The 25,117-nt window shown below is 40.5% G+C and overlaps 2 protein-coding genes and 1 pseudogene across 4 annotated transcripts in view; 1 reads left to right on the forward strand and 2 right to left on the reverse strand.

Moving 5' to 3' along the window:
- Positions 1-2,519: 2,519 nt before the first annotated feature.
- LOC108880529 (E3 ubiquitin-protein ligase MARCHF3-like) lies at positions 2,520-7,955 on the reverse strand (annotated as a pseudogene).
- A 380-nt stretch (positions 7,956-8,335) lies between these two features.
- LOC108880528 (gap junction delta-2 protein-like) lies at positions 8,336-13,379 on the forward strand. The gene has a single exon (XM_051069423.1). It carries the CDS (start codon positions 11,764-11,766, stop codon positions 12,967-12,969), a length of 1,206 nt encoding a protein of 401 aa, XP_050925380.1. The 5' UTR covers positions 8,336-11,763; the 3' UTR covers positions 12,970-13,379.
- Positions 13,380-18,573: 5,194 nt separating this feature from the next.
- sh3gl3a (SH3-domain GRB2-like 3a) overlaps positions 18,574-25,117 on the reverse strand; it is a 44,244-nt gene continuing 37,700 nt past the window's right edge. For 2 of the 3 annotated variants that reach the window (XM_018672091.2, XM_018672090.2), the window contains one exon: positions 18,574-23,950. In XM_018672091.2, coding sequence (XP_018527607.1) covers positions 23,748-23,950 — 203 coding nt within the window. In that variant the 3' untranslated portion in view covers positions 18,574-23,747. Of the gene's footprint in view, positions 23,951-24,639; positions 24,706-25,117 lie in introns of all 3 variants that reach the window. The other variant, XM_018672089.2, reaches the window with a different exon arrangement.

The raw sequence follows: 25,117 nt of genomic DNA on the forward strand, positions 1-25,117 counted from the left end.
GCAGCATGGTCTGTTAATATGGCAATGTCAGTAAGTCCACCACCAAATACCTGCTGATGTAATGATATTCAGATCAGTCTCAGCTATACTTTGTTTTTAGTACTAATTAACTTATGTTAGCCTGCTAATATACTATGCTAAGATGGCAAAGTGTTCATTGACCCTGCTAAACAAGCACACCGTGCCTGCTTTTGCATTTAGCTCAAAGTTCTCTGTACCCACACAGCCTTACACAGGAGATCTTGTTTGAATCCTTCTACATCACCATGGTTTAACAACGTGCATGTAGATCAATTGTTATGTAAATATAACTTTCCCTTTTTACAAAGATGTCAGGATCATCCAGAGTGACATGGAGACTGTTTCTGTAAACAGTTAATTGCTCTATGATTTTTAAAATGTATTTCTTCTGTTTTTGAGCATCACAAACCAAATTTAATTGACTTGCATTAGCATGGAGGCAGAAATCTCAGGACAGATATGTCAGAACCTGGGCAAATAAAACCCAACCATCTGCATAGATATATATAGGTAGACCCAGAAATTAGCTGTGGCATGAATGTAGCAGAGCCTTATTTAATCATTTGTAAAGCGACTGAGTCAAATTTTACAGCTGATGAGTAGTCAGATGGATGATGTGCCTGAATTATAGCTGTCCTTCAGTTGTTTTCATTGTAAGCTTTAAAAAACTAAAATACTCACGTAGCATTTTAGATACACTCACCAAGCACTTTATCAGGAATACATGTACACCTCCTTATTCGTGCAATTATCCAATCAGCCAATTATGTGTCAGCAGTGTAAAGCATAAAATTGTGCAGTTACAGGTCATCAAACATCAGAGGGGAAAAATGTGACCTCAGGAACTGTGACTGTGGTATGACTGTTGGTGTCGAATGGTCTAGTTTGATTATTTGCGAAACTGCTGATCTCTTGAGATTTTCACACACAACAGTTTCTAGTCTCTCTAGTCTCACTTAGATTGGTACCAAACACATCCAGTGAGCAGCAGTTCTGCAGATGGAAACACCTTGTTGATGAGAGAGGTCAGAGTAGAGTAACCAGACCAGTTGGAGCTGACAGAAAGGCCACAGGAACTCATATAACCACTCTTTACAACTGTGGTGAACAGGAAAGCGCCTCACATCATGTTCAACCTTGAGGTGGATGGGCTACAACAGCAGAGGACCACATCACATTCTACTTCTGTCAGCTAAAAGCAGAGATCTGACGCTACAGTCGTTAAAGGCACATCAAAACTGCACTGAAACCAACATGGTCTGAGGCCTGTACCACGAAGGGAGTTAAATCTACTCTGGTTTAACTCAGGGTTATCAAGGAAAGCCAGAGTTGACAAACCCTGCCTACCTCAATTTTGTAATAGGACGGTGGTTCAGATGTCGGTAAATTGAGTTGTCGCTAACTTAATCAGAATTTGTTTGTGTGCATAAAAGGAGCGTGAACTGTATTTCTCAGATGAAGAGTGCACGTAAATGATATCGGTTTATGGGGAATTTAAAGTAAAATGTAAAACCGTGACCATCAACAAAGCCAAGAACACTTGTCGTATGTTCTCTGAATTCTTAAACTGTAATATATAAGAACACGTAAAATATGTGATAATTATTAGAATAATTGGATTATAGTCAGCACATGGGTCACATTTCTGAAATTACTCACTGTTGACGATATTCTCCATAGAGCATTTAGGCTGTACTGTATGAATGCAATGTGGTTGTGTTAAGTATGAACTTCATTCTGACAGCAATTTCAGCTGCAACCTCAGTGGGAAGAACACCTGGCAACAAGTCAGTATGAAATATAAAAGCTTTTTATAAAGTGGACTGCATTAATGGTTCATAAATACTGAGTAAAGTGGTGTGTAGTCTATAGTTAGCCTGTTGGTGTGTTCACAACTACCAGAAAAAAGGCTGAACTCAGAAAAACAGGAAGAGGGCCACCTCCTGACACATTTCCGCATAATAAAGGCCCATAATGGAGATGTTTTGATTGGCCAGTTTAAAATAATGTATGTAGTTGACATGCCAGTCTTATGAACAGCCACCAGCTCGCCCTCCTCTGATTCTCTGGTTAGTGAGGAAATAACTGAGGATTTCTGTAGAGACACATCCCAGTCAACCCCGACCATCATTTGTACTTTAATGTGTAATGTTTTAATGGTGACTGGCACAGACAGGCAAAGCTATGAGCTGATACATCCACTCATACATCTATTGACAAGAAGATAACACAGCTTTGTTCAGTTAGTAGTGGTATTATTGTGTTTCAGGCAGAACAAGTCCCCCCAAAAGGGTTATTCATACTGATCATGTGTGAGAAAAAAACAAAACAAACTGAAATAACGTTAATTGAAAAACTGGGGCATAAAAACCACCATCCACTACCTACCAGATTTTAAGGTTTGATTTTTAGGAAAGATAGATTGCAAAACCATAAATACATGCATAAAAAAAATACTTAATTTAGTATTTTTGTCATGTGTGTGGTCAGGTGGTGGTGGTGGTGTAATGGTGTGGTGTGTAAAGTGGTGTGTAAAGTGTGGTGTGTAAAGTAAGAACAACCCTATATGGTGTACCTAGTGAAGTGCGAAATGAGTATATCAGAACAAGACAACAGATCAGTTAGTAATCTTGAGCTGAATTCCATGTGGATAAGGAATAACTGGATCGTCTAAACTAATACTAAATAACTGGATTGTCAGTGTCTTTTCCTTAGGAAATGATTAAAGTCATTCTTAGTCAAGTTATTAAACATATCCACAGTGCCAGTGACTCAACTGTTCCGGGTTCCATGTCTCCACAGTAACTTTGGTAGGGAAAAGGTTGCAGAGGCTTGTGTAACAGTCCTCTGCCTCTTGATGGAGTCTTTCATCCCCTGGGTTCAACTGCAGTGTCAGGACAGGGATGTGTCTTGAGCTTCACTGCCCACTTCCCTTACCTTTGAGATATGTTCGGTATAGTAGAACGTAGTCTACACCATAGTCTCTTTGTTGGTGGTTTTGCTGAGGGTAGTTATGGACATTATGATCTTTCGGTTATGTGTGGTGTGGCCAGACAAGGGAATCTGCAGTTGCACTCTCTGGTCAGTCTTCTTTTACGTCTTGAACAGATGTATGTGGTAGTGCACAGATACCTGAGAAACAAAAAACCAACACATTTTGGCACAGTTCAGTACAAAAGTTCCATACTTAGTTTGATCATGGTGGCAACTGTACAACAACTGACAACTGACAACTGAGCAAACTTCATTCAGTAATAAAGCTATGAGATGTGATTGAAAGCCTGGAAAAAGCTAGTGAGTGGACCATTAGCTAAGATTATTTTGTCAATCTACTGCTTCCTAGGTCAGTAATGAACATGGACTCTCAAAGCTATGGTTTAAATTTCTCTTGTGATTTTTTTGTGACCTCTTTCAGCTCATTCTTCATACATGGCTGGAGGTTAGGGAGGGTAAAATAAGACTAATACATCCTTTCTGAATGAGCAATATAGGCCCTGAACATACCATGGTCCAGAAGATGTATATGGTAAAAAGAGCCAGTGTGAGGACCAGGAGCCCCACCGCCTCCATTCTATTGGTGTAGTACAGGTCCATGGCTCCCTGAACACACAGCCATCCAGACAGGCTGGCCAGTGGTGTGATGAAGAGGAAACATACTGCATCACCACACCGCGTCCTCCTCTGCTGCTGTATAGATGGAGAACACAACCACTGGGGGGAGGGAGAAATGTGAGGGCTGGTTAACTACACAATATACAAGATAAATTCAACCCAGGGTGTAGATGGCAGACATGGTGTGGGTGGGGCTCTCTGACAGACATATGGTGATGTACAGATAGAATAGTTAGGGTGGAGAACACAGTATTTGGCCAGTAGGTGGTGCTAAATACTTGGACTATGTGAATGGTTGCATGCAAGTAGTAGTATTATTAGAGGTGAAATTGTAATACTTGTGATAGCATAGAAGTGTCATACATTATTTGGGAGTGTACATAACAGCATAACAACAAGATTTTATCATATTGTCACAATACAATTGCACTTTTACTCCCAGTCCATCACTTATTTGTAGGTTCTATACTTATTCACCTTAAAGAAGATTTTTTGCCAAAGTAAAAATAGCAATAATAAAGTTTAATTAATTAAGAATACTATTAGTATCAAAATATTCTTTAAAGTGACAAAACTAAAAGTACTCACATTGGAGGATGGTCCATTTCAAAAATAATAATAAATTTAAAGCATTATAATTCTGAAAGAATTAATTTGTAAGCATACTTTTTGTTGCAATTGGCAAAGGTGGGGCTAATTTTATATACTGCTGGATAACCTCTAAAAATACATAATAATTTATTTGTTGATTATAGTGTGAGTGCACAAAATGTACCTTGGCACCACCACTGCCAGTCAAAAAATAAGGGCTAGGTAGTTAGGACTGATATCGTCAATCTCAACCTTTTTCTTCTTCGTCCTCTTCTTTTGTTGTGTGTAATAATAGCAGTATTACAGCGATACCCAGTCAAACAGGTACAATACAGCTAAAAGAAACGTGAGAGAGATGTACATCAAACACAGTCATACAGAGGATATCAGCCAAAGTAAGTGAAATTACCTGTGATCATACGGCAGGCCCTGCTGTTTAGATAGACTTAGATAGAGACGAGTAACAACAAGTCGCAACAAGTCTTCAGAACAGGCACGATCAACCTCTCTACATTAAAAGTGTAGAGTATTGTACCTGCATTATTGTGCATGAGTGCACATGTGTCCAGCAATGGTTGACAACATGTTTATGCTGTTCGCTGTGTAGCTTAACCTGGCTTAATCAGCAGGTTACTAGCTGTGACCACACATGCAACAGGGAAAGCATGAAGATGAGTACTGACCTCTAGCAGAGCAGCAAGGGAAGGAACACCATCTAATCTGGCTCTCAGGCTAAGTGGCTTTAGGGGGACAAGCGGTCCAACGAACAGCAGCAGGTCCTCCAACGTGAAGGCAGCAACTTATCAAGAAGCTCCTCCCACTGACTGTAAATGTAAATGTGTGAGGATTAATATTACATTAAAACACTGCAACATTTTGCAAATGCCCCTCAACAGTTTCCTTTTTTATTTTTTGAAGAGTGAGATAATCCATCAATTCGCTGGAGCCAATCCCAGCTGTAACTGAGCAGGAGGGTACACCTTGGACAGATCTCCAGTCTATAACAGAGCTGACATATAGAGAAAAACAACCATTCAGACTCACATTCACACCTACGTGCAATTTAGAGTCTCCAGTTAACCTGCATATCTTTGGACTGTGAGAGGAAGCCGAAGTACGTGGAGAGAACCCATGCAGGCACAGGGAGAACATGCAAACTCCACACAGAAAAGCCCCGGCTAAATCAGGGTTTGAACCCAGAACCCTCTTGCTGTAAGGCAACAGTGCTGACCATTGCACCACCACAAAACAACTTATACATAAACTTCAAATTGCAGTATAAAACTAAAATTGGGATTTAAATAAGGAAATATCTGACTAAGACCATAACCATAACATATTCTTACATTTCTCTGTCGGTATTACATTCAAATCTCTCGACTTTATCTATATTTATCTCAAGTTTAATTTGTGGTAATGGTAACATATGTTCTGTTGTAGTAACTAAACAGTGAGTTAATAACATTTTACTATTATATCAGAATAGTATCAGTATAATATTACATCTGTGTGTCCTACTTAGATGCTCTCCTGATAATGGGCAGGAGTAGGTGGAATATTCATAACATACCTATATCAGGATCAACACATCCACCCTGGCAATGTCTTGCAGCATAAACACACTGCCATAGAGTTATCGACTGTTACCACCATTTGTGTCCACTGCTATGAAAATAGTGGCTGAAGATTAAGACTAAGCATCTGAACATTTCAGTCCTGATTCTATCAGCAAACGACCCATTTGAGGTAAACCCTGGACAGATCACCAGTCTATCACAAGGCTGATATGTAGAGTGTAACAACCATTCACATTCACAACTACAGACAATTTAGACTCTCCAGTTAACCTAACCTAACCTGCATGTCTTTAGACCGTGGACTGGAGTAGCCAGGGAGAACCCACACAGGCACAGGAGGAACATGCAAACTCCACACAGGGTTTGAACTGAGAACCTTGTTGCTGTGAGGCGACAGTGTTAACCACCGCACCGCCACACCACCCAGAATGGGATAAGAGGATTGATATCAGTCTCACATCTGTGCAAGTACAGAGCTGCACAGTTTCTGTGTCTGGCTATTGTTCACTAAGGAGTTTTTCCACATTCACATGTTGTGGTCTTTTACACCTTTGTTTGCACTGAAGCTTAAACCACCTTTGAGCACAAGCAACAGCAAAACACAAACATCAAAATCAGCTATTAAGCAAAGTCAACACTATTTAAAGGAGCACATCAGAGTTTTTGCATGTCTTAGTACTCTGTCCATACACGTTCAGTGTCAAAAGTGTAAATTAGAGTTGGTTTACTCCAGTACCATATATAGTTTCTCACTTAGCTCTAGTGGTATCAAACTGCAGAAATATTTTTGGTTTTATTTAGTCCAGGTTTTGATATAAGACTAGAGGTAGAAATCTCTAATACCTCATGGACTGTTATCTCAAAACCTCAACAAATGCTGTGCAACATTTAATGAATTGAATGCTGAGAAGCAGTGTGTTGTTCACAAACTGACAATGCTATGTATTGCAAGGGCCTACCTCAGTAAGAGGTTTTGGCAGGCGTTCCACAGCAAACTGGTGGTGGCAGAGGTGGTGAGCCAGTGCTCCAGGCAGGCCCGGTGCACCATTGCCAGACTACCAGAGCACTCGCAGGGTGACAGCAGCTCTCCTGAGGCCCTGCCTTCATGGCAGATCCTACAGAACGGCTCCTTGGAGCACGGACTGGCAAACAAGAGACAACCGTCATGTCAGAGGGTAAGCGGTCTATACCTGTAAACACTGACCTTATTACTGTTGCGATTGTACTTCAAGAGACACCATATACAGTTACAACTGAGCAACACTTAAAGGCCTCAGATTTTACGAGAGCACTCTATTGGGGTCTTTTACTATAAAGATTTTTACCTACTCTCACTGGATTAACTGGATCCTGAACTCTGCTTTTAGACCAATGTCCTTTCTCATTATTTCTTTATTCCAATGAGTGCTGTCAGCACAGTTGAAGGATACATCCATGCACAAACAATTTTTTGATGTGGAAATACTGTGCAATGCTCTGCAACAAACAAAAGCACAGTACTGAGGCCAGTGGGATTACACATAAAGATAGTCCCACACACCCGAAAAAACGATCTTTTCATTTCAAATTCTATTTCAGTCTATATCCTGTTTGAATTTGTTGTAATAATTGTTGGAGAAAAATTAGCAGTGTTTGCCAGGAGGGCATACATATTATCCAATGTTCACCACACCTTGGTGTGACAAAGGTGTTCTTTTCCCAGTGGTAGTTTGTAAAGAGATGCAGTTAATCTTCCCATCAAACAGCTCCACAGTGGTGATAGAACACTCTTGAGTTACCTGTCAGTGAATGCTGCATATTCCTCAGTGGGCATGTCTGTGTGATAGTGCGTTACTTCTTGGTTGCAGGTATGTTCAGGCATCAACTTGACCTCCCCTACCGGGCTAAACACCCATGGGCCATGGAGTTCCTCTTTTGTCATGTCAGGTATTTGAGGGGCCATTCACTTATGTGAGGAGCAGCATATCTGTTAGCATACACAGAGAGACAGGTGCCAGCATGTCAGAATTCAATAGACACTATGTATCATTTTATCATGGAAGTCTTCCTGGCCTGTTATCAAAAAGACAGCACATTAGAGATCACACTGTCAAATTAAACTGATGTGGAAAATTTTTGAAGCCACAGACTTTGATTAATAATGAAGACGAATAATGGTGTTTTTTCTTAGCTGAACATAATTAAAAACATGGGAGGGAAACAAATCTAAATAAACTAATTTTACTACTTAATTCTAGTGTGGAGACCTGTATTATACTTGCTTGTTTCAAAATAAAATAAAAATAAATAAATAAATAAAATTTGATTTCTAGGACAACAGTTAGACATCAATTACTTACTAAAATGAAGAATTTTTACATTTAAGATTTGAACTATAAATATTCCTGTCTAATGCAACACACTCAACAGTGTGGTGACACTCATTGAATTAGCACAAGGGCTCGTTCTTAACTGACTAAAAGGTCACTTCTCTCTCTTAATTGATACATTATTGTTAGAAAAGGACTGTTGTACAGAGTTGGTCCAGGTGAACATATACCTAATCGTATTTGAAATATGCATGATATCAAGCTTTCTTCATAACAAGCTGCAGTTGATCACAGACACACAAGCACAGGCAGTCACACATGAAACACAACACTGAACTGTAGAGCAGAACCAGTCACACATACAGTAGAACTGATGACCACTAAGCCAATGGGCTTCAAACAACACTTTGTATAAAGTCATTTCTAACAGAAGTCTTACCACCTGCTTGATATCCACAAATACTCTGTGATGGTGTGTGTTCCCGCACAGTAAAACCATCCCGCTCCCTCTTATTAGACTGAGTCCTTGTATGGAAGCCTCCTAAAGCCTGCCAGCAGATTAGCATGGCTGATGGACGGCGGTGAGAATAGTGAGGGATTAGACAGAGGGGAAAGCAAGGACCAGGCCAGACAAATGGAAATCACATCAGAGTGAGTTACACCAAGCAGGAGCACCACCTACCATACCCCCTCCTCCCTTAATCCTGTTAGGGGGCTACCAGACAGGCAGAAGACGAAGCCCTTTGCTAGCCTCCCTGCTCCTATAGTAATGTTGGCTGGTGCAGGCTGGAGTTGCTACCATTGGATGAGGAGGGATACGAGATGTTGTTGTTGTGTTTGGTTTTGGACAGAGATACTGGATGTCTGTGGATGCAAGAGGTCCTCATTCTTTGACAATCAATAGCCTTGCTGAGATGGAAATCTGATGAATGTATGGACAAACAGCGAAACAATCAGAATAAAAGCATACAATACTTCGCTTTAGAATTGATTTGAATTCTCTTTTGCTTCTATTCACAGGTGTTAAATCAGTACCATTTCACCTGATGGATCCCAGCTAAAATAACATGACTTTGTAACTAACATGTATTTTGGTTGATGCACAACAGGTCAGACATTAAGTAAAATAACTGCCTTGGTACTTTGTAGTTGTAATGTCTAGTTTCCAGGAAATGTTTTAATACAAACTAAATCATCAATTAGTTCCCTTTGTGCTATATTCTGTGTGCCATTCTGATTATTATCAGTATAATGATTATCATTATTAGTGGTAGTATGGTTCTTTTCTTGTTCTTTTATTGTATAAAATAATACAACGCACTTAGCCATACTGTTATAAACAAGACAGTAGATTTCTGTTGTTCCCATCTATTTGTGAAAGCCGCTATGGGTGTATTGAGAGTGAAAAAATACAAAAGATAGTCTTTCTAGTTTTACTATCACTTGTATGTACTTCACTCGACATCTTCTTTTTCCCATTGTCTTGTGCTCTTTTGTCTCACTCCTCTTCTCCTGTTGCCTCCTGCAGGTATTGTTCCCTCCAGAGCTGTAGAGTCTGATCTGTGATGGCAAGCCTCCTGCTGCTCCTACAATAACACGTACAGGAGAATATATACAGTACATATCCTAATGCAGTAATTATTTTTAGATGAGCAAAAAATTGTTGTTTTTGGGTTAGATACACTTACAAACAGGGGTAAGTGGACATGGATGAGGAGCTTTTCCATTCATATTTATGGTCTGCTCTCTCTTTCTACTCGTGAGCTCAGATGAAAGTTCTGCTCAAAAATAACTCATAAGCATACAAGAGAAAGAGAAGGACTTTCTCTGACTGGCAAAGCACCAGTCCCTCTCTTTCTCTCTCTCCTCCTTCTAATCCTGTCTGATATTCATTTCCAGGCTACTCCAGGCGTAGCACAAGGGGGAATGCACATCATTGGGCATTCCTTCATGAACAGACTGAGAGGGTGGATAATTCCTTGGTTTCTGTGGCAGGACAGCAGTGCACAGAGCCCCAGACATGCTGGAAAGAAATATATGTACACAGGGCTGTGTCATACCATGCTGAGGAAAAGCCACTTTCTTTTCCTCTCTGTTGCTGGTGCAGGGTACAGGCCTGTTGGGCGCTGACTCGGGCTGCAGGTCTAGGTTGGCTGATGTTGTGTCTGGGCTTTAGTCAAGGTCTATCTACAATCAGTGGAACCTTCACACACACACCCCCATGCTCCATTTGCTTTGTTAGATGGGACTGAGGCCCTCTCTAATCCTACTCAGGGCAGGATCGAGGGGCCACTCTCCAGTCTATTGATCCTTCGCTTCATTAGGTCCCATAACAGTCTTTAAAAGATGTTAATCCAGCGTGTGCTGGATTGATAGCAGACAAAAGCACTGTAGGAGGCTGTCTTGACATTAACTCACACATGTGCTTTATGCTTTACCTGTACATTTTCAACATCAAGATATTGCAACAACTGATGGATGATGGGAACAAAACCTTCACATATTGTAAAGTTTATGAGGAGTTGCCAGATTTGTATGTCTCCTGGGCTGTAAATGTATGTTTCTGGTTCAAACATCAAACATCATTTTCATCTACAAACATTACTACCACAGGTGAAAATAAAGCAGAAATGAAAGTTGGAGGTTCAGGTTCTTTTTTTTAAGAAGAAAAATATCTTGTATTACATGTGAGTTAAATCACATTTCCATCTAATACTACACCAAACATTTCATGTCATAAATAGAAAATGGGCAGGGCTTTGAGACAGAGACTCAGACAGGGCTTGCCAGGACTGTTTGAAGTAAGGAAAGGGATCACTGAGTGTTTTATCTGGGGGACAGGATGATTTGATGCTAGTAGACCTTTCAAGGGTCTTTTTTTAAAACACAGATAAGATGATTGGCAAGTGGCTAGAGAGGAGTAGTCAAAACAAGCCCTGAAACAGAGAACCTCCCACCAGGAGGAGAACTGCCTTATTTTCAGCTGACTAAACCTTATTTCTTGAAGACTTGATGACTTGATGTCTTTTTGTGTATAACAGTGTCCAAGTGTTGTCCAGATTCTGAGAGTACACATGCTCTTCTTTACTGGTCATCATCTAAAATATGCCTCTCCATTAAAGGAAGAGTCCATTAGCTTTCAGAGGACTAATCACTGAAGAATGCTGTATCAGTCAGCACTATCAGCAGGTCCTCTAGTAGAGGAAGGGTGATGCCTCTCCATTTTAAAATGGATCCTAACGACAAGAGAGAAATGAGCATGCCAAATGACTAGTGTCAAGTGGACATCCTTATCTATGAAAGATGGGAAGGCTCCCCGTTGGAATGGCTCCACTGCTCTCAAGGCAACCAGGCAGGGCTGGCACTCAGGGAGAGAGGAACTCTACTACAGGCTTCAGCCAAGGAGAGTAGGTGCTCTGATTTTAGAAGATCCTTCTTGTTAAGAAATGAGACATAAGAGTTGCTAGAATTAAGAGAAACTCAAGAACAGAGATTACTTTAGATAGGTGGGGTAGTGTTCAGGGTTGTTGAAGGTGTCAGCAAGTCTGGTAGGGTAGGCGTTCAAGAGAGGGAGAGGTGGATCGGCCCAAAGCAGACTGGTATACCCCAGGCAGCTTGTCCCTCCTCGAGGCAGCCATCAGCCACAAGCCACCATGACGGAGTGGACATTGCTAAAACGTCTCCTGGATGCGGTCCACCAGCACTCCACTATGATTGGTCGCCTGTGGCTCACCGTTATGGTCATCTTCCGGCTGCTCATTGTGGCCGTGGCAACCGAGGACGTATACACCGATGAGCAGGAGATGTTCATCTGCAACACCATGCAGCCAGGATGCTCCACTGTCTGCTATGACACATTTGCGCCCATCTCACAACCTCGTTTTTGGGTATTTCACATCATCAGCGTCTCCACGCCATCCCTCTGTTTCATCATCTACACTTGGCACAACCTGTCCAAGCTGCCCCACAACACCATCCAGAGGCTGGGGCAAGAGCTGAGGGATATCCCAGGGCAGGGAGGCCAAGGTATAATGCATGACAGTGTACGGGAGCCATATGATCGGAACTGCGACTCAGACAGCTGCTCCATCCGCTCCCATAAGCATTTAGGTCACAGTCTGGCAGATGTGGTGGAGGGAATCACCACCCAGAGCCTCCAGAGGGGAGACCCTAAGAACATAGTGTCCTTGACACAGGCCCAAGCTTGCCCCCTCAGGGAGAGGAGTGCAGAGGGTCATGTGGTCTCTGCAGGGGTTCTGTCCAAATGTTATGTCTTCCATGTGTGCTTACGAGCTGTTCTGGAAGTGGGCTTTGTTCTGGCCCAGTGGAAGCTGTTTGGCTTCCAGGTGCCTGTCCATTTCCTTTGCACATCTGCCCCCTGCAGCCAGCCAGTGGACTGCTATGTCTCCAGGCCCACAGAGAAAACCATCTTCTTGTGCTTCATGTTTTGTGTGGGTGTTTTCTGTATCCTTCTCAACCTGCTGGAGCTCAACCACCTGGGCTGGAAGAAGATCCAGCAGGTGTTAAAGCTGAGGGAGAGGGCATCCTGGGCAGGTTGCCCAGGTATGGGGGGGGGGTATGAAACCTTCTCTCCTGACAGCCCCTCTCTCACATCCTCCTTAGGCTTTAGGGACATGACCAGTACCACCTCTCTGCCCACTTTGGACCTGGTTGTGGGTCATCAGCCAGACTGGACTTGTGCTGTGAACTGTGGCAGTGTGAGGGAGCCTGAGGAGGTCAGAGAGACTGGTCCTGAGCAAACAAAGAGACAGGAATCCCAGAACGGAGAGAGACAGCCTCTGAAGAGTAAGAGGGAGATCAGAGGGTCCAAGCAGAGGAGTGCTCAGGTCTGGATATAGTCTATGACCAAAGGGAAATGTGTCGCTGCCATTTTTTTTGTACAGACCTACAGCTCTTACTTTAGAATTCAAAGGGCGTTCAGCAAAATTAATAGTTTAAAGGAATCAATGCACATTTTTTGCAGGGGAAATATTGCTGGTAAATGTTTGATAATATTTTTTAAATGCACAAGTCAAAGCAAATTCCATTCACCTGCAATTTAATGGTGTGGAGGCAGAAATCTCCAAGACAATTTCATAACCCAGATACATAAACCAGAAACTATCTGCATGGCTAGAAACAAAGACAAGGGAGAAAATGTACTCAGTTAACATACTTTTTAGGTCCACCTAGCTAAACTAATGCAGACCACTCCAACAGCCCTTGCAGTAAATCTAAAGTAAATCCTTCATAAATGTTTTAATGCTGCATGTGGATATTACAGGTGAGGTGATGTTGTGCCATCAAATTGTTGTGTAATACAGGAGTCAACACTTTCAAGACTTTATTGAGAAATCTGATATGTAAATGTATTTGTTGTTGAGCTCCACTATTGTGCTGCTTTAAAATCCTTGTTTTAGTGTCATACAATACAAGTCACCCCTGTAAATGGAAACATTGGTATAACTGTCTTTTACATGAAGTGGCAATCTTTTTCTTTTCTTTTTCTTTTATCTTGTCTTTTATTTGAATTTTGTTGCTGTTGTATACTTTTTGTAATGGAGTTTAAGTCTGACAATAAATATTAATTGAACTGAACTGAATGTTCAATGTTGTATGGCTGACACACATTTCAAATATTTTGTCCACATAAGTGAAGGGTGGAGAGTGTTTTCTGTGGTACTCGTTACGATGCATTACAAAATATGACACCATATGTCTCTGGTTTGAGTCAAATGGGAGATGTTTGTTGGATGTCATATCTCTTGCCCTCCTGAAATTTCACATTATCAAATCAAGTAAAAATGCCATAAAATGATCTACACAGAGAGGATGGGCTAGATATAAAAACACCTCCATATTTAGGTGAACTAACCCTCTATTATACTGTAAGCTAGCAGACTAGAAATCATCCCATTTATAGAACTTGTAATATTGTCCTCCCTGACTGGATTCAATCTTTCAACAATATTTGTCCCATTCATCAACAACAAACCCTTCACATACAATAGTATTGTCTTGAGATTTCTCCTTCAGTGGAACTAAGAGACCTACAGCCCAAATCATAAAATACAGCCACATAAGTGATGACATGTAGAGCTGCATGTCTTCACTCAACCTCTGGCTGTCGAGGTGGTGTCCAGAGAACAATGTGGGCTTTGTAGATCATTGGAAGAGTTTCTGGGGGAGACCTGGTCTGGTTAGGAGAGACGGCATTCATTCCACTTTTGATGGAGCATCTCTCATATCTAGAAATCTGATGGAGTTTATTAGGAAGCCAAAGCCCTGACAATCCAGAGTTCAGGCCAGGAGACAGAATTGCAGTCTGCCTAAATCAATCAGCCTAAATGCACCCCCCCACCAGTCATAGTAATACTCACACCGGCCGTGGAGGTGGAGTTGCAGCCATTTTTGATTCCAGTTTACTCATTAACCCTGAACGTAAACTTGATTATAACTCATTTGAAAGCCTTGTTCTTAGTCTGTCCCACCCAAGATGGAAAACACTAAAGCCAATTTTATATGTTGTGGTGTACTGCCCTCCTGGCCCATAATCTGACTTCTTATTCAAATTTTCAGAGTTCCTGTCGAGTTTAGTCCATAGAGCAGGTAAAGTTATTATAGTAGGGGATTTTAATATTCATGTTGATGTCAACAATGACAGCATTAGCTCTGCATTTTCCTCATTATTGGACTGTCTTGGCTTCTCTCAGTGTGTAAATAAACCCACTCACTGTTTCAGTCACACTCTCGATCTTGTTTTGGCCTATGGCAATGATATTGAACATGTGACAGTCTTCCCACAGAATCCCCTTCGATCAGACCACTTTTTAATCACTTTTGAATTAATATTGCTTGACTACGTATCAAAACATCCTAACTAGAAATCGTTCTGATTGCATTCAAGGAAAATGATTCCCTCTGCCAATGGCATATCTCAATTTAACAGAAGCTACTCCCTCCCAACTTGATCATTGTAGACAGTGTTGCAGGCTCACTACATACAACTTTAGAGACTCTATTTCCCCCTAAAAAAGAAAGCAAGCTCCATGGTTCAACTCTCACACTAAAACAAATATCATGTAGGCTTGAAAGAATATGGCATAACACCAAACTGGAGGAATCTCGCTTAGCCTGGCAAGACAGTCTTAAAATGTATAAGAAGGCCCTCTGTAATGCCAGAACTGCCTATTACTCATCATTAATAGAGGAAAATAAAAACAACCCCAGGTTTCTTTTCAGCACTGTAGCCAGGCTGACAGAGTCACAGCTCCATTGATACATATATTCCCATAACCCTCAGCAGAGATGATTGTATGAACTTTTTTAATGATAACATTTTTACTATTAGAGACAAAATTCATCACATCCTGCCTTCAACCAGCACTGATTTATCTCAAAACACATATCTCTAGTAACAGCTGCGAAACCTGACCTAGACCATTTTTCTCCCATTGACCTACACCAATTAACCTCAACTATTTCTCTGCTGAGAAGGTGATCGGCTGTAACCTGCCTTCTTTCCAGGACCTGTACACCTCCAGGACCCCGAGGCAGGCAGGAAAGATCATGGCCGATCCCTCCCATCCTGGTCACAAACTCTTCAGGACACTCCCTCGGTCCATCAAAACCAAGACCTCACGCCACAAGAACAGTTTCCTCCCCTCTGCAACTGGGCTCCAGCCCTCCCACCCCCCCAAACACACACGCGCAGACTGTCACAGACTATAAGCCCCCCACCCCCCCTACATGTTACATTAACGGCACTGCCACCTTCAAACATTTACATTCTACACTTTACATTTTAATTATAATTCTATTTATGTTCCTTGTAAATATAGTTTTTGCTTTTTGCTCTTTGATTACGATCACTGTTCTTTAGCACCGATATACCAAGACAAATTCCTTGTATGTGCAAACTTACTTGGCAATAAAGTCTGATTCTGATTCTGATTCTGATTCTGATTCTTCATCTAAACCTTCAACCTGTCTCTTAGACCCCATCCCAACTACGCTGCTGAGGGAAGCTCTGCCCTTAATTTACAACTCTGTACTGGATGTGTTAAACATCCTTATTAACAGGCTATGTGCCACAATTGTACAAAGTAGCTGTAATCAAACCTCTTCTGAAAAAGCTTACTTTTGATCCAGACATATTAGCCAACTATAGACCTATATCTAACCTTCCCTTTCTTTCTAAGATCCTGGAGAAAGAAGCTGCAAAACAGTTGTGTGACTTTCTACAGGATAATAGTTTATTTGAGGATTTTCAGTCAGGATTTAGATTATATCTGTCATGGTCCCCATCCTCTTCCCCAGCTCCGGTCCAGTTTTTGTGTCTGTCCTGTCTTCCCCTCTCCCTCTGTGTTTGTGTGTGTGCTTTCCTACAGGGGCGTGGCGTGGCAGCTGCAATCTATCACTCATCATCTACCGCTTATCTTCCCTGGTCCTACCTCCACTCTATGCCAGTTTGTTCCATCCACCCATGTGGTAACTACTGGTCCCTCTGTTTAGCTTTGCTGAATCTGCCTCTGAGAAAAAGTATTTTTTGTAACTCTTTCTGTGTTCACAGTCTTCTGCTGGTGCCCCTGAGGATCCCTCCCTTGTCTTTGCAGACCTCCTGGCGCCCCGCGGACTCTTTCTCCCCTCACCTGGCTCCACTACCTGACTCCCTGTCCTGGACTTTTCCCTCAACCCCCTGTTGCTCACCTGTTGTTCTTTATTGCTGTCAGCACGTCTAAAAGTTACAAATGATCTAATTGCATCAGACAACGGACTTGTTTCTGTACTTGTCTTGTTAGATCTCAGTGCTGCTTTTGATACAATTGACCATCACATCCTTTTACAGAGACTGGAGCACTTTATTGGTATTAAAGGAACTGCACTAAACTGGTTTAAGTCCTATCTATCTGATAGGCTTCAGTTTGTACATGTTAACAACTACTCCTCCATGTACACAAAAGTTAGACATAGAGTTCCACAAGGGTCAGTGCTTGGACCAATCCTCTTCACTCTGTATATGCTTCCCTTGGGCAATATTATCAGGAAACACTCCATAAATTTCCATTGTTATGCAGATGATACACAGCTTTATCTGTCAATGGAGCCTGATGAAACCAATCATCTAGCCAAACTCCAGGCTTGTCTTAGGGACATTAAAACTTGGATGACAAGAATTTTTTTATTATTGAACTCAGATAAAACTGAAGTCATTATAATTGGTCCTGAACACATCAGAAACAAACTTTCTAATGATGTAGTTCCACTATACAGCATTGCCCTGGCTCCCAGCTCCACTGTAAAGAATCTGGGAGTCATCTTTGATCAGGATATGTCCTTCAACTCACATATAAAACAAACTTCTAGGACTGCCATCTTTCACCTGCATAATATCACCTAAATTTGACATTTTCTGTCTCAAAACGATGCAGAAAAACTAGTCCATGCATTTGTTACTTCTAGGCTGGACTACTGTAATTCATTATTATCAGGCTGCCCCAACAAGTCTCTAAAGACTCTGCAGCTGATTCAAAATGCTGCAGCACGATTACTGACAGGAACTAGGAAAAGAGATCACATTTCTCCTGTGCTAGCCTCTCTACATTGGCTCCCAGTCAAATCCAGAATAGAATTCAAAATCCTCCTCCTCACATACAAAGCCCTTAATGGTCAGGCTCCATCTTACCTTAAAGATCTCACAGTCCCCTACAATCCCACTAGGACTCTGCGCTCCCAAAATGCTGGTTTACTGGTGGTTCCCAGAGTTTCCAAGAGTAGAATGGGAGGCAGAGCCTTCAGTTATCAGGCTCCTCTACTGTGGAACCTTCTCCCAGTTTGGGTCCAGGAGGCAGACACCCTCTGTACCTTTAAGAGTCGGCTTAAAACTTTCCTCTTTGATAAAGCTTATAGTTAGGGTTGGCTCAGGCTTGAACCATCCCTTAGTTATGCTGCTATAGGCCTAGACTGCCGGGAGATCTCCCATGATGCGCTGAGCTTCTCTCTCTCTCTCTCTCTCTCTCTCCGCAGTATGGATTCATATCCCATAAACATGTTATTAACTCAGTATCTTCCCTTTCCTGTAGTATTGTGCTCTTCCGTCTCTGTCTCCTCTTCTGTCTCTTTCTGCAGGTATTTCTGCCTCTGGAGCTGTAGAGTCTGATCTGTGATGACAAGTCTCCTGCTGCTCCTACAACTCCACTCAACACCTGCTGCTAGAATTAGAAATTACTAGTACTGCTTCTAGTATTATTGCTACTTTTGTAATTACTACTTTAATTATCTACTACTATTACTACATGGAATCTGTGTTATGCTATGTTCTTCTGTTGATATTTTCTACCCCTTTTGTTGTGAAAACTGAATTGAACAACAAAAGCACACAAATGTCCACAAAATTTTGGCCATATATTGTCATTTGCAGATCAAGATGCACACAAAGTATACATGTGAATGGTGACTCAATATTTCCTTGTCATTTATTTATGCAATATATTTATTAATATATTAATTTACAACATCTATAAAACACCTTTTGCATAAATTATGCTACTGAAAAAATAAAACACAGAACTGCACAGTTTTCTTTCTTTCCTAGAAGCTGGTTGTAAATGAATATTGAGGAGAGACTTTTGTGAACTGCAAAGGTAAACAGAGGTACAGTGTTGAGAGAGAGATCTTGCTTTAGTGTATCCAGACGTTAGTCATACAGCAGGGCTAACTGCAGAATAATTACAGTTTAAAACAGGCTACAGTGTTCAATCTGTAAAACAAAGGTAAACACTTAAAATTTAAGTTAATAAGTTAGTAAGGTTGGTTCCACTTGTTTGATGATAGCTGCATTTCTAAAACCATTTCCTCAACTGAATTGTAATCATCTAAAAAACCTTCCTACAATGTTTACAATGTTTTCTGGAGACTGAATGCAGGATTAATCCATCTGATAGGCATTCCTTTCTGTCATGTATTGTGACTGTGTTGCAGACAGCACTTTGTGCTAAGAGCTCCCCAGTATCCAAAATCCATGATAACAATCTTTAAAAAGATTATAATTATTATAATTATAATCTTTAAAAAGATTGTTATAGAAAAAAAAATATCATGCAACATGTTTAACATCTAAGCAATTGCAAGCTAACAGTAAGTATCCAATACATTTTATTTATGTTCTCTCTATTGAATAAAAGCTGAGTTGGTCCACATATATTAAAAGATGATGCTATATAATGTAGAATAAGAATGTAGTCCATTAGGTACATACTGGGACAACTACCCAAACCTGAGTTTAGGTCTGGGGTTTTGTCTTTTCAGATTATCTTTTTGGATAAAACGAAACTAAGGAAATGCACATTAAAAAATCTTTGTGGAAATGCCTTGAGAACATTTCTGAGAACCATAAATTCTCAACTAAAAGCAGGTATTCAAAGAATAATTGAATAAATAAAGGCTGGTCACTAAAGAGGCTGAACATTAAAGTGGAGTAGATTTAAATATATACTGGTAATTTGTGTGGGAAATAATTTATATTTCTACAGCAATATATCATCAGTAAAACAGCAGAGTGATGTCATACTCATTACTCTGCTGAAACTCTCTTTTTTTAGCATAAATACTGTTGTCATTCACTAATTAATCCCAGTCACGTCTGCTTTGCTATTTTTTGAGTACTGTTAAATTACTGAAAATCAACACTTTCTTCAAATATTTCAAGCAAAAGGTCAACCAGAAAAAGCAGAAATTATACAATTGCAAAGTGGGAGGAGCCCATGTTTGAGAAAGTGTTTTTTTCTTCCGTGTTATTTAACACTGACACACTAAACTCTCAGGGATAATACAGCGCTCCTATAGGTTTACATTATAACCACCATGTTTATTTATTTGAACTTCGCTTCTGAGAAATCCTGTTTTGTCTGTCATTTGGGCATGGTGTACAGCTCTGAATACTATAATACCTGTGAACCTCAGCTGCCATTACTATATGCAGGTAGTCAGGCAGAAGCGTGAATTGTACTAAATTTGCTGTCGTTGTTGCAGTTTTACTCTAAACACAACGTTGTAGTGTGTATTGGCCCTGAACCAAGCCAGAATTGAAAGGTAAAGTGATTTAAGCTGCAGAATGTAAGTTGCAGTTTACCTTATGTTTTTATATACAAAGGCTTTCTAAATCTTTTGTACAGACTTTTTTTAATAGCTCCTCCAATTTCACAACTCTGTGCCCTTTAAACACAGAGCAGAAAGAACTGGGATAATTAATGAAACAGTATTGTATGTTGAAATGTTGATTATCCTGTATAAATGAAGTCTACAGGTAAGCACTGGATCAAGATGGCGCCAGTGGCGTGGCAGCCTGTTACAGCAGCTCTGTAGGGTGTTTTTGAACTTGCATCAACGCTAAATTATAACAGGAGCAGATCGGAAAACAGGGAGGCTTCTCACTCAACTTCGATAAAATAAATCTATAAAACAGGGGATAGTAGAAATAAAGCTTTGAAATAAAGACTTAGTTTTCTCTGCAAATGAGGTAAATAAATGCTGGCATTAAACTGACCATCCTACATCTATTGTCAGGAGAGACAACTGCTGCTTGTCAGGCTAGCACAGGCCCAAAGCATGATGGGACATCTTAAATGAACAGCTTTATCAGCATGGCCACACAATAACTGCAGGTCTTTACTTATCTATGTCTTATCACTAGCTAATAAGACAGCTGGAATGACTTTCACAAGGTAACAGCATCATCTACTTCCACCGACTATATATGTCTGATTTAAGATGAGAAAACCATTTTTCCAATCTACATGACAAATGATACAGTGGATTGATTACAGTGTACAAAGAACATCCGTGATTATACAAATCTTAGTATCTACCAATTTGACCTCACATATATATCTGATATGATAGTGATTTTAACCCTGTTGTACCACAAAGTGCAATGCTGTGGAAGTGAAAAAACTAAACATTAACAAAAATGGTGCATGTCCATAAACATGTGATAGCTAGATTCTAAAGCTTCAGTGCAATACAGACAACATTTCAAAAAGCACTTTCATATGGTTTCAGAGTGACAAGGCATTCACCCCTATCTGATGCAGAACGGGTGCTATAATCCTTGCATTATGTCACAATAAGTCAGCATGTAAACAGAGAGAGAGGGACATTCAAAGAGATGGAGATCACTTCAGTTCCTCACAGTCATAAAAATGTTTTCTAAGAGCACAGCAGGCAAACAGGCAAAGTCAGTTTGGGGAAAGAGAAGAGAACAGGTGAACAGAAAGAGTTACAACACAAGACAGGCCAACCTGAACACAGGCAGAGTCTAACAGAGTACTAATATGCATCACATACTGTGGAATGTCAGGCTTTCAGACACTGGTGACATAAAGTTTGTGATTAGTTGTGATCTCTGTCCAAGGGCTGTGGCTTGTTTCACATAAAATAAAACAAAATGAAAAAATAAATAAAATAAAAACATGTCTAAAATAAGTAGCAATATAGTGTTTGTGTGGACAGGAAGAGCCACTGAGCTAAAACCAACATTGATTAAATGTTCATATGTCTAATTCTGTGGGTGTTGTTTTCATAATTTTGGTCTTCTCTATTAATTAAAGCAATATTACGCCAATATTTTACCTTAACAGTTTCAATATCATTTTGATGGTACACTGACTTGTAACAAGGAGAATGGCAACTCTTTCACTCCCACCCTGCTAGTGCACATAACTTGGGTTAAATGGGTACGATGTCCTGCTAGAAGCGTGTAACACTCTGACACCATTGTAACACCAGTGCAACATATTCACATATTGGGTAACTCACTAACTGCTTGTTGCAGTGGCTTGAACTGTCACCTCTGCCCTACGACTTAGAACCCAACAGAATTGAACCGTGTAATTAGCACTTGCGGCTGCAGAGGCCGCTGTTGCTGTTGCTCAGCAAAAATAACAGTGCTTCAAATTGGCATAAAATTCCCCATCTTTTAGCTCAGTCTTTGGTCTCTATCAACTCTAGAAGGAAATATCTGGCTTAATAAGTGCCACTATTATTACCAGCTTACTGTGTCTGTCTACTGTTTGGTGCAGGGCATATAGTGGGTTTATCAAAACTTTTTCATTGAAAACAACTGCTGCTGCCAGAAACAAGCTGGTAAAAGCTGTGAGACCAAACCACAATAGTGAAGTTGTAGGCTGTACTACCAAAACCATGGGCAAAAAGATGCTTTAATGCTCTGTAGAGCTGAAGCTGATTTTCTGTGAGTTTATCACTACAAGCAACACTTTTCCCATAAAAGCAGTCATTTGGCCAATTGTTGATATAAAGAGGCTGATTAGGGCAGCTTTAAAACCTAATCTTATTGTCTGACTGATTGTTTGCTTAACGCATCAGACTTATTTTAGGCATTGTCACCATGTTCCCAATCTCAGCAGATAACTTGAATGAGTACAAGTTAGTTAGCTACATGATGGCAAAACTACAAAAACAAGAACAAAGTTGGAACAAAGTGGAATTATCCTTGAACTCTGGTCAGATGTCAGAAGGCAACATTAACACTTACAGAAATGAGGCTTGTGTTTGGATGATAACAAAGAACATAAAATGCTTTTACAAACAACAAAAAACAAAATCTGTGGAAATGTGATGTTTTTTTAAAGTAAAGGCTGGCCTTCAATGCACAAAGTCTTGTCTTTTTTAAAGTGTGTGGCTTAAAACAAATCCCATTTTCTTGATCATGTCTTGAATTTTTGAATTTCTTTACCAAGTCTTCGATCAGTGCTGTGAGCACCACAAATGAAATTCCTTTTTCTTCCAATGTATGTGGGAGGAGGCACAAACCTCAGAGCCAAATACCTCAAAACCTGAACAAAGAAAACCAATCTCCATAGCTAGATGATAGGTGACAGTTGTTTGAACCAACCCTTTATACATCAAGCTGATCATTATGTTAGCTTCTTGGCGAACTAATACATGACCAGCCTGATGCAAGAGGTCCATGACAGTTCAAGCCATCACTTTGAAGGGATTCACGATGCAAACACAAACCCTCTAACATTTTTTGGGGGTAACAATTTAACAGGATAAAAAAAATATGCTGAAAAGTATGTAATGTTCCTAATGTGACTACAATACAAATGGAAACACATAATTTCATTGTAGTGGTCGAACAATGCAATCATGACATCCAACGGTGCATTTCAAACAAAGGTAAGGAGCCTCATTTTATAGTGAGGGAGCAAGGGCAGGCAGATAGCTCAATAAAAACTTATATCAGGATAAACAGGAAGCAGCTCATCTGACAGACTGACAGGATAGATTACAGAGTTTGATGGCTGCTTGGCATTTTCACCTTGGTCAGACCCAGAGGACACAAAGGATCCAGCCACGTAGAGTGTCGCATTTAATGGCTTGGACTTCAGTTGGTTTCAGGTTCAGAAACATCAACAGAAAAAAATCTGTGACATTTGATCAACATTTGACCAATCTACCACCTCTCTGACTCAGTTTGGAAATCAGAAGACAAAATATTTTCTTCAGCTTCAGGGTTATCCGGTGCTGTATATTTTCAGGCCCAAGTCAAGCTGAGGACATAGGCTAAGTGTGATGAGGCAGGAGGGAGTGTCTGAAGGACATGGGGTACTGGTCTTCACTGAGGCAGGGGGACAATGACCTCTACGTAGTTGATGGGAAAGAAGCCGGATTCACCATTGATCATGCCTTCATACCAGTTCTCATCTATCTGGTTGGTGAGGATGATGATATCGCCCTCTTTGAAGCCTAGCTCGCCTTCATTCTCTGGCTCAAAGTCATAGAGCGAGCGACAGCATGGTTGATCCAACACCTCTGACTCTGCACCCAAACACAGGAAGAGATTAGAAAATTATCAAATAATCATTTTACAAATGCACATTTATGATAAATGGCTACTTTTTAAGTTGTATGTTACTGAACTTCATACACAGGTCGCAGTTAATGATTACGGTCATTATCAAAAGATCTCTAAATCATTTTTGAGTGTAATTATTATCAATGAAATGCCTGAAAAGAGCCCAATGAATTGCTTTGACAAAAAAGCGCAAACATCACCCAATGATAACTGTGAGTTGTGCTTTGAAGTCCAGAAAAACCAAGTGAGAGGACCTTGGTGGATGGAGTTTGCTCAGTTGTCAGTACAAATACTTCATCATGACAACTGTGAAAACTCTATCCTCTGATGAAGACCCTGAGCTGTAGCTGAAAGTGCTGGAAAATGACACTGAATTTATCTGAAATCAAACTGTAGTTTACAAGATCATGAATGAACTTCACACTAAACAGGAAGCAAACAGGAAAACTAAATGTGCTTGTTTGATGCTAATGATCCAAGATCCAAAGTCCAAAACCCAAAGACCCTTACATTTGAGGAGTTGAAACCAGCTGCATTTTAGCTTACTGGGGTAACTGACTTCCAGAATTGTTGTTGGTTAACTTTCTGCCGGTTAATCTCTTCTGGGCTGATGCACACATATGTCAAGGCTGAGTCAGAATGTGTTACTCACGGTGAAGATTGCCATTGGTAGGGGGGTTTTCAGGCCATGACAGTGGTACAGAGGTTATATGATCAGCTGGGTGAGATGTAAACACAAATGGAGCACAAATGATACTGAGCACATGATAACACAAAACAAAGTACATATTTAGTATGGAATGAAGAAATCAGCCCAGATGACCCCTTATATTCTACAGTATACCACTCCATACTGCATGTTCACTACTTGCATCTGACTTAGTAGAGGGCATCGGGAGTTATTGTTTTAGTGGCTTCACATTCACAATCTGTTTAATAAGGGCCTGCAGACTGATAACCAAGCTGCCACTAATGTTAGCTCAGGTTGTGTCTAAATTCTCAAATTGTTTTAAGGTGAGGATTCCTTCAGTGTTCATCGCTCAGGTTTTTACTGGGAGGCCTCATTGAATAAAGCAGTTTCATATTTAAAATATCAATGTTTCTTGGTGACACAGACATGGGACGTTGAC

The sequence above is a fragment of the Lates calcarifer genome, unplaced genomic scaffold (genome assembly GCF_001640805.2).
Source record: "Lates calcarifer isolate ASB-BC8 unplaced genomic scaffold, TLL_Latcal_v3 _unitig_950_quiver_259, whole genome shotgun sequence".
Lineage (NCBI taxonomy): Eukaryota > Metazoa > Chordata > Actinopteri > Centropomidae > Lates > Lates calcarifer.